Raw genomic sequence first — 15,924 nt, 5'->3', positions numbered from 1 at the left:
ATTGAAACTAGAGAACTCCTCTATTCATGATTTGCTACAGGCAAATCCAACTTTTCAAAGACTTTAAAGCAGATCCTGATTTCTGCAGCGGTGGCCATAAGGCCAGACACATGAGCGAGTTCAATGTAAAACACTCGCAGCTGGCATCAGTGGGAGGTCTCGTTCTGATCTCCCTTCCACTGACAGGAGCGCACAGCATTAGGCCTCATGCACATGACCGTATTTTCAGTTCAGATCGGATGTGGACCCATTCATTTCCGTTCCGCGCCCCAGCAAAAAAATAAAAAATAGAACATGTCCTATTCTTGTCCGTTTTGCAGACAAGATTATGCATTTCTATAAGGCCGGACATTCCGATCTGCAAAATGCGGAGCGCAGAAGGTCCATATCCATGTTTTGCGGATCTGTAATTTGCAGCCCTCAAGAAACTGATACGATCGTGTGCAAAGTTAAAAGTAAGTGGTTGCCGAGAACCAACATCAGTCATTGCAGACTGGGCCTGGAAAAGAGTCCCGGCCACCTGAGAAGAGTCCTGGTTATTCATGAATTCCTGCTCTCCTGCCCACCTGCTGATGGCTGACAGTCTTCTACCTAGTTTTCTCCCTTTCTCTCTAGGAGAGAACTGCCAATCATCAGCAGATGGGTGAGAGAGCAGGAGATTATGAATAACCAGGACTCTTCTCAGGTAGATTTGACTCTTTTCAAGGCCTGTTCTATAATGATTATGATGCTGGTTCTCAGCAACCACTTACTTTTAGCTGATGAGTGACACACCGCTGAAATCAGTGCGTCTCACTATTTTATGCTGCCCTCAGTGAGATCAGCATACAGTTGACAGGTTCCCTTTAATCTGCATGCAGATGGGGTACGAACATGGTAGAATCTATGCCTAAAACCTCATCAAGCCCTGGACATAGCCCAAGTCATAGGAACAGTGTATAACCACCCTCATATTGTGTCTTCTCTTCTTGTGACACCAACTAACAAAGGACAGGGCAAGGCCTCTTTAGAGAAGGGAAAAGCAATGGGCCTACATATATCCCACCTCCTTTACAACCCTGTCTTCCGCCCTCCCCTGGTTGAAATAGAACCATACTAAGAATGTCACAATGTCAATGACTCTCTTGTGTACTATACCAGAATAGTATCTATACCATGTTCTTTTTATTGGCATCTCTATCCATTTGCTTTTTTCTTTTCCCGCCACTTGTAAATGGACCTTTTTGAGAAAATGATGATGCGGAAAACTTTCATTCTCTTCCAAGAAACTTCCTGCAAGTTTAAGATGACAAAGAATCTACAAGAAGGTCAAGGTGGACGTAATTATTACCAATCCGTAAAAACAACCAAAACCTTGAGTGTGTAATGCAAGTGCTGAAAGGTTACACAGACATACTCGCTCACAGCTTGTATACTCCATGATCTCCGTCATTCCGTAGCTTCAATTCTAGAAGTCGTTTTAACCAAACTCCAGTAACCATTAGCAGATCTAACAGTGTGGAGGATAAATACTGAAGTATAAGAAACAGGAGAGGTATGCTGGGTTAAAACAGTTTACACGTTAGACTTGGGTGCAGAGTTGAGGGGGATCTCGTTGAGTTCAGTCCGCAGACACAGATACTCGCCAGTCACTGCCATTAGGCCAATGCATACAAACATCAGTAGCCACCAGGTGATTGTGCTAGGGAAGTGAGCGTTATATATCCAACATCCCACCATATGAAACAGATGGACTGTCACAGTGAAATCCAGGCACTGCTTTCCCCTGCGGATAAAGTAGAGAAGTCCCAAGGCGCAGGTTAAAGAGTTTAAGATGAAAGCCATCATGGAGATCCTCCCGTGTACAGAAGAAAATCCCAGGAGTTCACAATTAAATAACTGGTCGAGAGAAGGACTGTAGTGAATCAAGGCGTCCAGCAATGCGATCCAGAGGCCCAGGCAGCCGTAGTAGATGAACTGCATTAATGCTATCTGAGAAATGATCAGGACGGGATCCCACACGTAGCTTCGGAACTGTCCGGCCATTCTCATGGTACTGGCTTTCAGCTACGACACGGGGGTGGACCTCAGAAAAATGATTGCTGGATGGGATAGAAAGAAGCATCAGATCATGTAAAAAACAATATATTCATTGGATAAGGCCCTGTGCAAATGACCGTTTCTGTTTTACAGATACTGTCCATGCGCGGTCTGCATTTGTTTTGCCGACTTATCAACTTCCATGGGTCCATGGTCCGCTTTTTGCAGACATGTTCGATCTTTTTTAAAGGACTGGATCTGTGTGCTTTCCACATCCACATGTCAGTTGCACAAAGAGGTAGAACATGTCCTATATTTGGCAGCAATATGCAGACCATGGACACATTGAAGTCAACGGGTCCACAAAAAAATACAGACGATATGTATTTTGCAGTCCGCAAAAAAATGTGTACAGTCATGTGCATGAGGCCTAAAGCAAATGCATGGAAGACACATGAAGAAAGGATAACGAGACACAGAGGAGCTGTGCTTTTGCTATGCCCTGCGCTCACCTCTTCAAACCCCAGCCAATCCAGTGCAGCGCCGATCCCATCAGTCTTTGTTTATAGGCTGCCAGCAACGGCATGCTGTGCTGGAACATTAATTAGCTCTGCAGTGATGTCAGTAACTATGGCACGTGACTGCTGAGGCCACAGAATGGCTGCAGCTCTCGCATGCTGGTAAAGCATGTCATCACTGGTAGCCTGTAAACAAAAACCAGCAGGACTGCCTTTAGGTCTGACCTGGACTGCACTGATTTCTGTTATTAAAAGGGTAACTGTCATATTATTTTTATTTGCTAGTTTATTAGAGCTAGGCATGTATACCTGAGTTAGTCTGTCAATGATTGTCAAAAGATCTGTAATTACCTTATAATAACAACTTTCATTAATGTCCTCTGTCCCTTTCCACTGCTCCCTTAAAAGACAGTTGCTATGGCTTGTCTGTCTCCGGCTAAGACGACAGGAAGACAGAGGGGCGGTCCTTCACACATCAGGCCTGCATTAGGCTGCAGAGTGAGGAGGCGTGTCTCTCAGTAATCCAATCTGATTGGCTGGCGGGAAGCTGCTGGCTACAGCAAGTGTGTATGTGACCTCAGGGAATGCAGTTTTGGCCTCAGAGAACTGGCAGAGGAGCCATCTTGAGAAGGTCCTCATATTGTAAATGTTTAAACAGCCGTAACTAAGGTGAAAAACTCAAGGAAAACAGCGGTATGAAGAATCTAAAGATTGCTTTATGCATAATGCTGCTGCAGCAGTAACATATACTAAAATAGATTTTTTGATGAAAACATGAGTTACCCTTTAAGACCACTTGCTGCTTCCCTTTTTTTATTTCAAACTCTGACAACTTATTTAATTTCCAGTTTTATGTACATATAGCATTTTTAAAGAGAGTCAGCATGAACAACCCTATTAAACCAGGCATATTGACCGATGGGGTTTATCATGCTGAGAAAAATTAATAGTTACCAGAATGCATTTTTGATTCACTGCGCAGGCACCAAGTTACTGAGCAGCGTTTGCACAAATGGATCTTGTGCTGCTTCACAAACATTTACATTTTAATAGTTTGGGGATTTGGGAAGCAGCAATACCTATGATCTATACTTTTAATGTGGGGATAAAGTTTTTTTTTTTTTATATATATTTATACACTCCTCAATGTTGAAATTGCAACACCAAAACGGACAAGCCACAAGGTTATACAAATCGAGGAAGTAGCAGGTGGTGTTAAGATCTGCAGAGGATCAAACTTTCAAGCACCTAGCTCCAATCTGTGGCATGTCAGAGGGGCATAAAAAGCTGGATTAAAAGTAAAACATTTTAAGCCACATGAAACCTCAACAATTGAATCAAGTCGTATGGGGTAATTGTGCGATGCCTCCTGTTCGTCAGTTATCGCCACATGTCCCATACTGAGAGGGACAGAATCCTTGAACTGAGAGACCTTGGTTTATCACTTCAGCAGACCGCTACACGCCTAGGCCGAGATGTCAGCACTGGTCAACACTGCATGTCCTAGTGATTGGTAGAACAACGACAAACTGGAATGACAGCAAGACGTGCACAGAGGTGAACCTCTGCGCAACGGATCGTCTGATTAGAAGAATAACGTGTAGGGATCCACACTGTACTGCAAGTGAAATGGGACGTCACATCCCAAGCCTAGGGCAGCAACAGGGTCTACCCAAATCATCAGAATGCATCTGCATGACATTAGGCTAGGAGCCAGATGTCCAGCTACAGGTGTTCCACTGACCTCAAAGACTATCATGGTGCACAGCAAGATGGCAATGGAGTCCTGCTTTTGTCTCAGACACAATGATAGCCAGAGATTGGTCTGGAGATCACAAGGGCAATGGCATGAAGTTCCTTTGTGAATGAAGGCCTCATCACACCGATGCTACTACCAGGATTATGATGTGAAGTGTCATAATGTTTGCCGGAGAGTCCTTTAGCCTTCATTTCAGGTACAATAACAGTTTGGCGTTACATTGATTTGGTCGTGGAACCAGTGGTACGGCCATTTCTTCACAGTGTTCCAGGAGTCATTTTTCAACAGGACAATGCCAGGCTGCATGTTGCTTGTGCTACTGTGAGCAGCCTGTGTGGCCAAAAAGTGCTAACATGAAATGCAGCTTCTCTGGAATTGTCTTCCATCCAGCACATATGGAATGTCATAGGTCAGCAATTGCAAAGAGAGCAGCCAGCAGTGAATCTTGATGATTTCCGTGCCCCACTGCAATCAGCATGGCAGAACATTCCTCAGACAACCATTAAACGGATGTTGTCCTCAGCGCATGTGGGGGCAAAGCTGCCAGCCCAGGTGCCCAACAGAACGAATCCAGTGGCAGGGTTCAGGTGAGCATCATCTCCACACTGGGTTGGCAGGTCTGGCCCACTCTTTTACGGTTGGCGTGCCCAACTGCATTTGGAGTGGCAAAACATTCCTCAGACAAGCATTAAAGGGGTTTTACGACAGTCATACCCTTTAATAACCTCACTGATAGCATGCCAAAATGTGTCATTGAGTGTACTCCTGCCCATTGCACTCCTACTCAATACTGAACAAATTGAGATATTTCCGTAATTCCGAGACTTTCCTTCTTAGTGCTGCAATTTCAATGTTGGAGTGTAAATTTTTAAAAACATGATATTGTCTGATCAAATCTCCCATAGACTGCAATGAATTAACATTGCCGTCTATGAGAGAATAGCTATGTCCCTAATGAGCCCTGCCGCATCTCTCTGTAGTAGGCCTTGGAACCTGTTGAAGGCCTGAGGCTGCCACATCAACTGAACGGCTCCCTCAATCGTAGCACAGTGCTACGGGGCAAAGCTCTCAAATGCCGTATTTGGAATTCACTGCGGCATCTGAGGGGTTAAGTGTCCGCCAACATGGTTCCATTTTTCCATTTCCATGGTTCCAAGAGGGTTCCATTTTTAAACCCCAGATTTGATTGTATAGCACTCTGTAAACAAAGTAAGGGTGAGTTCACATCACAGTTTTTTTTTTTTCATTCTTCTGATCCACCAGAAGAGTAGAAAAAAAGATCCTGTGTGTGTGTGTATATAATATATATATATATAAAAAAAAAAACAAGATCTTGTGCATCATTTATGCACATTTACCATCCGTATGAGCCATTTCCGTCAAAGACCTGTTATTTCAGACAGAAAAAAGAAAAAAAGTACTGCACGATGTGAACTCACCCCTAAGGGGTTTTTCTGAGACTTTTTTTTTTTTTTTTAAAGATGACCTATCGTCTGGATAGGTCATCAGTATCAGATTGGTTGGAAATCAGTGACCCCTTTAGTACAAAGCATTTACTAATGTAATTGTTTATATTCCCTCCTTACAGCAATCCAGCAGCAGTGGCCGTGCTTGCACACTACAGCAAAATCGCCAGCCTCTCCGGTGGACGGGACAGTGGTAGCCCACATAGGCACACATGAGTAGCAGCTCCCATCCTGACCTGCAGCGGTGGTCGTAACTCCTGGAAACGAGCAGTGTATAATGTGATGGAACAATGGATCCAACCAGCAAAGGAAGCATTATGGACAATCACAATACATTAGTAAGTGCCTTGTGGTAACTTTCTCTACATGATAAATGCCATTTGCTAAAGTGAGACGACCCCCTTTAAGGAAACCAAGTGTGCATGGAAACTTATTATAAGCCAGGGGCTGTACCCCAAGTGTGTATTTACATGCAGTACTGTCAATGACACAGCATCTCAGGAGATAGACTTTACACTGTAGTAAATGAAAGGAGCGGTTTCTTACCTGGAATTAACTTCCTCTTGCTAAAGAAACTGGAAGATATGTAAGAGGCCTAAAAAAAAAAAAATAATGAACCATATAAAAGACAAAAAATAATAAAAATTACCTACAATCCCTGAATAATGAAAAGGCATGTTTCTTTGCAACATACTTTTAAATGTTTAATTGTAAAGATCTGTTTGCCGTCAATCCATCCAGATGCTGAAACTCCTAGAACTCTCCTACAACCGAGTTTGATACAATTGTAGCCAATCTAGTTAGGGTACTTTCACACTAGCGGCAGGACGGATCCAACAGGCTGTTCACCCTGTTGGATTCGTCCTGCCGCTATTTCGCCGTGCCGCCGCTCCGTCCTCACTGTCTATAACGGGGGCGGAGCTCCAGCGCAGTATGGCAGTGCACGGTGAGAGGCCGTCGGACTAAAAAGTCGGACATGCAGTACTTTTAGTCTGGCGGCCTCTCGCCGTGCTGCGCCGGAGCTCCGCCCCCCCCCCGGTCCCCATTATAGTCAATGGGGACGGAGTGGCGGTCCAGCGAAATAGCGTCAGGAGGGATCCGACAGGGTGAACAGTCTGTTGGATCCGTCCTGCCGCTAGTGTGAAAGTAGCCTTAATCTGTGAGACACTCATTCCATGTTATATTAACAGTCTGCTACAATGTGTCACTGCAGGTAAAACATCTCAGCCTTCAGTCCAGCCCGTTCACTTCACAAAGTATAATCTACCTAGGACACAACTGCAGCAAACCCTTAGATGTGATAAATCTTAGGTCTGTATAGGTTTTCCTTGGGATTAAAAAATAATAATATTGGATTACAATTACCGGTAATCGGTTTTCTTTGAACCTATGACAGCACCCCTGGAGAGACCGCCTCCTTCTCCTCAGGACAGGACACAGGAACCAGAACCGCCTTTTAAAAGGAGCGATCATCCCCTCTATCTCCAGTCCTTTCACACTAGCGGCACGGCTGGTGAACAGCCTGTGGGATCCGTCCTGCCGCTAGTGAACGTGTGCCCCTGGACTGCCGCTCGTCCCCATTGACTATAATGGGGTCGGGACGGAGTTCCGGCAGCGCACAGCGAGAGGCTATTGGAATAAAACTACGACATGTCAGACATTTACTTAAGTACCTTACGACTACATTAGAAGGTAGTCTATAACGTATGTGGGGAGCTCCAGGTAGCTGCCTTACAAATCTGCTCTATAGAGGCAGAAGCTCTCTCTGCCCAAGACGTGGAAACTGATCTTGTAGAGTGGGCCCCTTAGAGGGTGGATCAATCCCCTCAGAAGAGTAGGCTAAAGAAAATGGCTAAAGAAATTCAATTTTTACAGCGGATGTTCCACTAACTTAAACTCAAATAAGGCAATTAATGCTGAAATCTGGACTTTAAGTTTTTTTGTTCTGTCCTTCCTGTAGGAAATCTAATACTAGCGGGATGTCAGGAGCTTCTAGCCCAGACACGGGTTTCTTGGCGAATCCGAAAAAGGTTTTCCAAACCCTAAGGTAGATCTCAGAAGTGACCTCCTTCCGACTGGCCAAGAGAGTGCCAACTACATCCTTGGAGAGACCTCTTTTCTTTAAAATCTCCCTTTCAATAACCAGACAGTCAGGTGCAGAATCTTCACCTCTGGGTGAAAAACTGGACCCTGGGACAGAAGCTCCTGAGACTATGGAAGCACCCATGGTGTTGCTATGGACATCTTGTCGAGTCAGGAAAACCACACTCTTCTCGGCCAAAAGGGAGCTATAACTATTACCGTGGCCGCCTCCTCTCTGATTTTCTTGAGGACTCTTGGTAGCATAGTGGGGGGAAGGCATACAGAAGACCCTGCCTCCAAGTTTGAGCCAGCGCATCCACAGCTCTCGGATGCTCCACCGGAGAAAGGGAAAAGAAGACTTCTTCCTTCCTGTTTGCCCTGGTGGCAGAGAGATCCATCTCTGGAGTACCCCATAATGCTGTCACCTGATTGAAAACCTCCTGATCCAAGGACCACTCTCCCTGGAATAGTTGAGGATGACTAAGGAAGTCTGCTTTAACGTTGTCCGAACCCCTTAGACGTACTGCAGAAAGAGATAATAGAGAAGCTTCTGCGAGGCTGAAAATCTGATGGGAGAGAGACATTAGGCCCCGAGCTCTTGTACCTCCCTGCCGATTGATATAGGCCACTGCTGTTGTGTTGTCCGAATAGACCCTTACATTCCTGCCTCTGATGGTCGGGAGACTCTGTACTAAGGCTATCCTGATGGCATCCAATTCCCTAAAATTGTGCGAATGGGACAGAGATTTGCTGTCCCAAATCCCCTGCAATAGCAGGGACCCCACATGTGCTCCCCAAACGGAAGGGATCGCATCCGTGGTTAAGGGGAGAACCGCCTCCCTGGTCCAAGGAACTCATCTCTCTCCGAGTCCAGAGAGGGGAGACTTCTGTCCCAATCTCGCAGGATCTGAAGCTGAAGAAGCCTTGAATGTTACTGGGCCCATTCCACCCCTGGAATAGTCTAAAGGTATCCACAGAAGCGTCAGCTAAGAAACCCAAGACATTACTTATAACAGGGAAGGAAGACAAAACCTGCTCCCTAAGGTACCTCCTTTAATGTGAGCCTCTAATTCCCCCCATCCACACTTTTAGTGATCTGGCAACAGACGTAGCGGCAATAGCAGGTTTAAAAGCCGCCGCAGAGGCTTCCCAATTTTCATTAAATAAACCTCTGCTCTCCTATCCATCGGGTCCTTGAGCAAACCCATGTCCTCAAAGGGGGGGGGAAGGGGGGGGGGGTGCGGCTTTTTTGGACATTTTAGCTACTAGGGCATCAAGCTTTGGGGTCTTATCCCAGGGGGCAGACAACGCCTCTTCAAACGGATACTTTTACTTCACCGAAGAAGGGACGAAAAACGTCCTATCCAGCCTTTTACATTCTCTGGCAATCACATCTTGAATGTTCTTATGCACATCAAACACCTTCCTCTTCTTGGGAGCTAACCCTTCAAACAGAGTCCTGAACTGAATGTGTGGCCTCTGATCGTCCAACCCCATAGTGGCCCGAACCGCCTTTACAAGGGAGTTAGTATTTTCCACATGAAAAAGTAGTCTCCCTATTGATCCCCACTCTCCTCCTTCCTCCAGACCAGAAAGTATCTCACCATCACTGGAGGGGGAGTCTTTTGCAGCAGCTGTGGAAGTACTGGGGCGGTGCTTTCTCAGACCGCTAACCGACTCGCTGACCTCTTCACGTATCATCTGTTTTATGCTGCCCATATAAGATGGAGCTTCCTCTTCCATTAATTACATAGGGGTTTTGCCCAGGCAGAAGTAGGCTTCTTCTTACATACACTACATCCCTTCTCCTTTACTCTAAGTCTTCCATAAAGAAAAATGCCATCCTCGGACAGCAAACAGAGATCTTGAATCAGTGATAATATCTGAACCTTTCATTATACAAGATGTAAGATGTTTTACCAGTATATACATTTCTGAAACATTAATACAAGGGCTGCGGAGTCGGAACTAGCTTCATCTCCAGTATAAAAATATTGAATGTCATATATTATTCATATTGGGTTTTCTGGGACTTACATACTAATGACCTAACATCAGGTTAAGGGTGAATTCACACAACGGTAAGTATTTTGCAGTCCGCACATGGCCGGCACTATACAGAGAATGCCTATTCTTGTCCGCAGTTGCAGACAAGAATAGGACATGTTCTATATTTTTTGTGGGGCCGCAGAAAGGAACAACGGATGTGGACAGCACGCGCTGTGCTGTCCGCATCTTTTGCGACCCTATTGAAATGAATAGGTGCGGAACGGATGTGGATCAATTTATACGGTTGTATGAATGCACCCCAAGTCATCAATATTGTCTAATTAAAACTTAAAAGGGGTTTTCCAGGATTTACATATTGATGATGAAGCACAGCGCCGTACATTTGGTAATGGCCATGTTTGGTATGGCTGCTCAGCCCCACTCACTTAAAGTATAACTGTCATATTTTTTTTTGTTGGGAGTATTGGATTGTGGTGATTAATATCACCTTGGTGGCCCTATTTAAAATTTTCACTGTGTAGTCAATTACCCCCTAATTCCACATTTTTGTTCCCTGTACTGCCTACTTTTACCTGTGCTTAAATAGGGTTGCTAGGCATGGTCCGTCTATCTGTTGAAGGACAGAGGATGCAGTAGCACGCAGCGTGCAGGGTCACATTACTGACAGTCAGGGACTGTAAGTAAATGATTAAAGCCAGGTCCTCCCCAGCAGCTGATAACAGTGCCTGGGCTGTGTGCACTTCTCCCTGTCCCTGCACTTGGCAGACGCTCCCTCACTCAGCAGAGCTGGAGAATGCAGAGTTGAATCAGCGCAGACCAGGGAAGGGAGATCTGCCGTCTGCTCAGTGTATAAATGAAAGCAACATGTGGTAAGAGGACCCCTTTGTGCTGCAGGAGATTAACCCTTTAGGGGGGAGGGATCTGGTTACTGACACTTTTGGGGGGCTATTGTTACTGGCTAATGAGGGCAGGCGGGATTAGCCTCTGGGTGAGGGCAGTGGCGGCCATCTTAACTGAATAGTGAAATTGCAGTTTTATGACTGGTTGCTAAGAGCTGAATCTTATTAAATATGGGGTAAGTCAGTCTAATAGTAACTGATCCTGGAATATCATGTTATTAGTAACTACATATATGAAAATTGAAATTAGGGTCTAAATGTGACAGTTATCCTTTAAACAGGACGAAGTTCAGTTTTAGATACACAGAGGACATGATGTTAGAGACAGCTGCCAGACAATTACTGGTGTTTTGGAGTAAAGCAGGGGTGAAGAGAGAAGTAACTGACTTCCTGTCCCGTGTCAATCGGAGATCTGAGAGTTGGTCACATGACACAGCTGAGGATCAGAAGGGAGGGGGTAACTCACAAATACAGACCATGGTAAGAAGATTACATTCACTACAGTTTACATCATGTACCTTTCTAATGGGCCAGAGAATAAAGATTTTTGTGGAAGTGCTACTTTAATATACCTTTATTTGGTAATTAATGTATTTCAGGTTTGTTGTGTGCGATTTGCTTTTTTCCCCCTTGGCTGGAAGAAAATGCAGCCTAACCACAGGTACGTTCTTGCAAAAACGGCTTGTGTTTTTTTGGATACATTTTTTGCTGCACCTAAAACGCAGCACAGCTGCAAAGTGTGGCAGTGTCCTATGGGTCCATGAAGACCACCGACACAGAGGACATCCGGAGCATTGGTAGGAGATGCTTTATAAGTCCCCTTTCAGCCTAGCAGTGTCCATGGAACATGGATGACAGGTGGAGGACAAAAACATTGACACATGGACCAAACACTGATACTTCACGGGTGAACCACTGACTATTGTGTCACGGATGAAGTCACCACGGAGACAGATGTGTGAGACACCTAATGCGACACTGCCTTCAGGCACAATGCAATAGATTTCCACATTAAAGGGGAACTCCTGACTCCCCACTAATCAAACTTGTCTCTTTTGCTAGTCCTGGAGAAGCTCTCCATGTCCTGACAGGTAAAGAAGAGATGCAGTGTAAAGCATGGGTGGCAGCACAGCAGCCTTAGTGTCTCAGCCCAGTATACCTTAATCTAACATTCCTACACAACTTCGGAACCTTTTCAATAAAGCAGATTAAAAAAAAAAGGGGGAGAGAATTGGGAAATGCATACAAATCGCAGCTCTTTGGCGCTAGGAGGCAGGCCGAGAAGCCAGAGCTGGCCGTTCCTCACCGCATTGTCTCCGCACACAGCTGACGCCTTCGACTTCAACAACTCCGGCCTCCTCCTCCGTCTCCAGCCATCACACCGGCCGCACAAACGCGTCACTTCCGCTCTAGCCACCAGCTACAGCTCCGTGACGGATATGACGTCACCCAGTACACATCACACAGTTCCGGTGATTACGCAACCCACTCCAAAAGCCATGAACGTCACGTGACACAAACTTCTCTCTCCAGGACAACGCAACACTAATTCTCGGCCCGCCCCTAAACTCGTGACTCTCTAGTCCAGCCACCGGAAGCCGACGTCACGCCGCCAAAGGAAGTGACGACAAGCTGGCAAAGGGAGCCTGACAGCTTCGACGCTTCCGCCCTTCTCTGCTCTTCCACTTCCGTCTTTTCCTGCGCAGCGGTTCGGCTTCTCCGCCTCTTACAGCTGAACGCGGTGGATGACGGGAAGGCGGATCCGGGAGTGGGAGGAGTTGGGAGCTGTGAGGTGTTGTTGCCGCTTCCTGGGTTCGGGATTACCTGGCGAGTGGAGCTGCGGAAATCTCTGCGGTGACCGGTAGATTACCACGTCCCGGCCGTACAAGTGGCGGAGAGCACGGGCTATACCGGGCACCGACATGAGTGGCCCCTCCGAGCTGTGCGGCCCGGGAGAAGGGGACAAGGTGAGATGAGCTGACACCTTGGACACACCATGACAGCACCTGACAACTTCCCCCAGCGTTACCCTGGGAGGAGTATTACCACGTAGTCCTTGCAGAGGCTTCCGTATGTAGCACCTGTTTCACTACCTGCTGTAGAACTGGGTGACGAGAGGAAGTACAGGGTTAAAGGGCTTCTTCACAGTTAGTAAACCAGCCCCCTTTTCTAGAACAGCGCCATGCCTGTCCACAGGCGGCATGTGGTATTACAGCTCATCCCTGTCAGTGGAGGTGAGCTGCAGTACCGGTCCCTGACCAGGGGAGGCGCTGTTTTACTAATCCTGGACAGCCCCTTTAATTTAGGATGTGTTTGCTCACTGGCTCATTGTTTTTCTGTCTGCCATATTGCAGTGGGCAGGCCCCTTCCCGAGCATAATATGTCCGGCCGCTGGGAAATCGGGGGCGTTTGTGGCACTCTTTATTGCTGACATGTTATGGGGACCCCACATATAGCCCCCATGCCAGACCCACTAACTCCGCAGCAGAGAGGTGGCGCCACACGTGGGGCTCATCATGGAGGGTGATGATAATCCTATGCAGACGAGGCCCTGACATTACGCAGTACCCGGGCAGATGACGGCCGGCGGAGCCAGGGGCCACAGGGTGAGATGTGCGGCACTGTCAGGTGTAAAGTTACTCTGAAGGCGGTTTTATCTGAGGTTTTCTACATGTTGATGGGGCTGGTGTCTGACAACAGGTGTGACGTTCTGCAGAACAGCAGGAGACGCTTCTCGCGTTCTGTAGGTCGGTTTCACGCGCTGTTGGTTCCTGCAGCGTAGCCCTGCCGCTTCATAAATCTGTAGTCAAACCGCACATGGAGTACTGCACACCACCTTATGTATTTTGCGGTCCAGAAAATACAAATCCGTTGTAACAATGCCTGTCCTTGTCCGCAAAAGTTCTTCTTTTTTTTTTTTTACTTGCGAACATATGGAAAGGGAATGCACACTGAGCCATTTCAGGTTTTTTTTGCGGACCCATTGAAGTGAATGTTTCAGCATACGGGCTGCAAAAAAACCGGAACGGACACAGAATGAAAATATAGGCGTGTGAATGATCCCTAATTCTGGGCTCCTGTGCACAAGGCAAACATAGCAGAGCTGGGGAGGGTCCGGAGGAGGGCAACTAAAGTAATAACTGGAATGGGGGGGGGGACTACAGATCCCAGAAAGATTATCAAAATTAGGGTTATTACAAGACCCTTTGTTTTATTTGGGAGTGACGGCGGCCCTCAGCAAAGTTACTAACATTTATGCCTGTCCGGGCATGCTGGGAGTTGTAGTTTTGCAACAGTTGGAGGCACACTGGTTGGGAAACACTGGACTAGACCACATACAATGCCTCAGGTCAACCAACCTGCATGACCATTTCTCTGGTAATACACTTGTATTGGTTATCTCAGTAGCGCCTCTTTACAGTACAGGGCGGTACTACATGTTCTGCACTGCCCTCTGTCAGGATGGTGGTCAGGTGCGGACAGCTCCATTTTATTTTCCGGTCGCTGTGCTATACAGGATCCTGAAGAAGCTCCTGTCCTCACCATAGAAGGTGATTTCCACTCCTGACGGTCACGTGGAAGGATTCGCTTTATCTGTAGTAGTTATCTGCTTATTTTTCTTATCTTGGGAAGACATGTTGGGGCTTTGGAACCAATTTCTCTTTATCCATAGAGTTATGGACTCAGGATTCTGTCAGCTAGTTTGAGCCTACAGAGCTGCGGACATGCGCTGCTAGATCACTGCTAGCACGTCCACAATATCCATTCCCCATAGCTCTGTGTGCTTTTTTTCAGTCAAAAAAACGATTTTATATGTAAAGGCAAGTAAGCTACTTTCACACTAGCGTTCGGGTGTCCGCTCGTGCGCACCGTTTGAAGGGGCTCACGAGCGGCCCCGAACGCATCCGTCTGGCCCCAATGCATTCTCAGTGGAGGCGGATCCACTGAGAATGCATCCGCCTGCCAGCGTTCAGCCTCCGCTCCGCTCAGTGAGCGGACACCTGAACGCTGCTTGCAGCGTTCGGGTGACCGCCTGGCCGTGCGGAGGCGAGCGGATCCGTCCACACTTACAATTTAAGTCAATGGGGACGGATCCGCTTGAAGATGACACAATATGGCTCAATCTTCAAACAGATCCGTCCCCCATTGACTTTCAATGTAAAGTCTGAACGGATCCGCTCAGACAACTTTCACACTTAGAAAATTTTCTAAGTTTTAATGCAGACGCATCCGTTCTGAACGGATGCAAACGTCTGCATTATCGGAGCAGATCCGTCTGATGAAACATCAGACGGATCCGCTCCGAACGCTAGTGTGAAAGTAGCCTAAGGAGCCCAAGGGGCTGTTACCAATGTTTCAGGAGCCCAGCCACGCCGACACTGTGAAGGCGCCCAGCCACGCCGACACTGTGAAGGCGCCCAGCCACGCCGACACTGTGAAGGCGCCCAGCCACGCCGACACTGTGAAGGAGCCCAGCCACGCCGACACTGTGAAGGCGCCCAGCCACGCCGACACTGTGAAGGCGCCCAGCCACGCCGACACTGTGAAGGCGCCCAGCCACGCCGACACTGTGAAGGCGCCCAGCCACGCCGACACTGTGATGGCGCCCAGCCACGCCGACACTGTGAAGGAGCCCAGCACCGTCCGCATCCCCTGAATCTCCTCCTTGCTCCCCTGATGTCACATAGTTGAAGCGCTGTAATCTCGCAGCTAGTGCATGCACAGCTCGTTCCCTGAGGCTGATGCCAGCTCAGGGAAGGAACACCGTTCCGGCACTCACATGTGGCATACTAGCGCATGCGCGAGATTACTGCGCTTCAACTCTGTGACGTCGGAGGATGCGGACGGTGCTTGGCTCCTTCAGTGTTGGAAACGTTAGTACAGCCCCTTGGGCTCCTTACTTGCCTCATTTACATATCAAAAAAATTTTTGGACTGAATAAAAGCACTCGCAGTTATGGGGAATGGATATTGCGGACGTGCTAGCGGCGATCTAGTAGTGCATGTCCGCAGCTCTATAGGCTAAATCCAGGTGACAGAATCCCTTTAAAGGTCAGTACAGAGATCTCTCCCCTCCTCCGTTTATACCTAGGACTGTGACGAGGGGACATCTTCTACTTCTAGGGGAAAGAAGGTTCCTACATCGACATAAAAGGGGGTTCTTCACTGCAC

General features: G+C 47.2%; 2 protein-coding genes across 5 annotated transcripts in view; one reads left to right on the top strand and one right to left on the bottom strand.

Moving 5' to 3' along the window:
- Positions 1–744: 744 nt before the first annotated feature.
- Positions 745–12,197, bottom strand: SYS1 (SYS1 golgi trafficking protein). 2 transcript variants are annotated; one of them, XM_040430119.1, is made up of 4 exons: positions 12,060–12,192; positions 6,309–6,357; positions 5,883–6,019; positions 745–2,081 (listed from the first exon to the last, which is right to left on the bottom strand). In XM_040430119.1, exon 4 carries the CDS (start codon positions 2,029–2,031, stop codon positions 1,555–1,557), a length of 477 nt encoding a protein of 158 aa, XP_040286053.1. In that variant the 5' UTR covers positions 2,032–2,081; positions 5,883–6,019; positions 6,309–6,357; positions 12,060–12,192; the 3' UTR covers positions 745–1,554. The 2 variants fall into 2 exon arrangements, with proteins under 2 accessions (XP_040286053.1, XP_040286052.1); XM_040430118.1 differs by lacking the exon at positions 5,883–6,019 and having other exon boundaries at positions 12,060–12,197.
- A 295-nt stretch (positions 12,198–12,492) lies between these two features.
- Positions 12,493–15,924, top strand: part of AFTPH (aftiphilin) — a 98,355-nt gene continuing 94,923 nt past the window's right edge. For 2 of the 3 annotated variants that reach the window (XR_005778515.1, XM_040430112.1), the window contains exon 1: positions 12,493–12,720. The gene's annotated coding sequence lies outside the window, so the exon portion shown is untranslated. The remainder of the gene's footprint in view (positions 12,721–15,924) is intronic. The other variant, XM_040430114.1, reaches the window with a different exon arrangement.

This window comes from Bufo bufo, chromosome 4 (assembly GCF_905171765.1).
Source record: "Bufo bufo chromosome 4, aBufBuf1.1, whole genome shotgun sequence".
NCBI classification, from domain to species: Eukaryota; Metazoa; Chordata; class Amphibia; order Anura; family Bufonidae; genus Bufo; species Bufo bufo.
The sequence above is the reverse complement of the archived record's forward strand: the minus strand, read 5'-3'. Positions and strand labels throughout refer to the sequence as shown.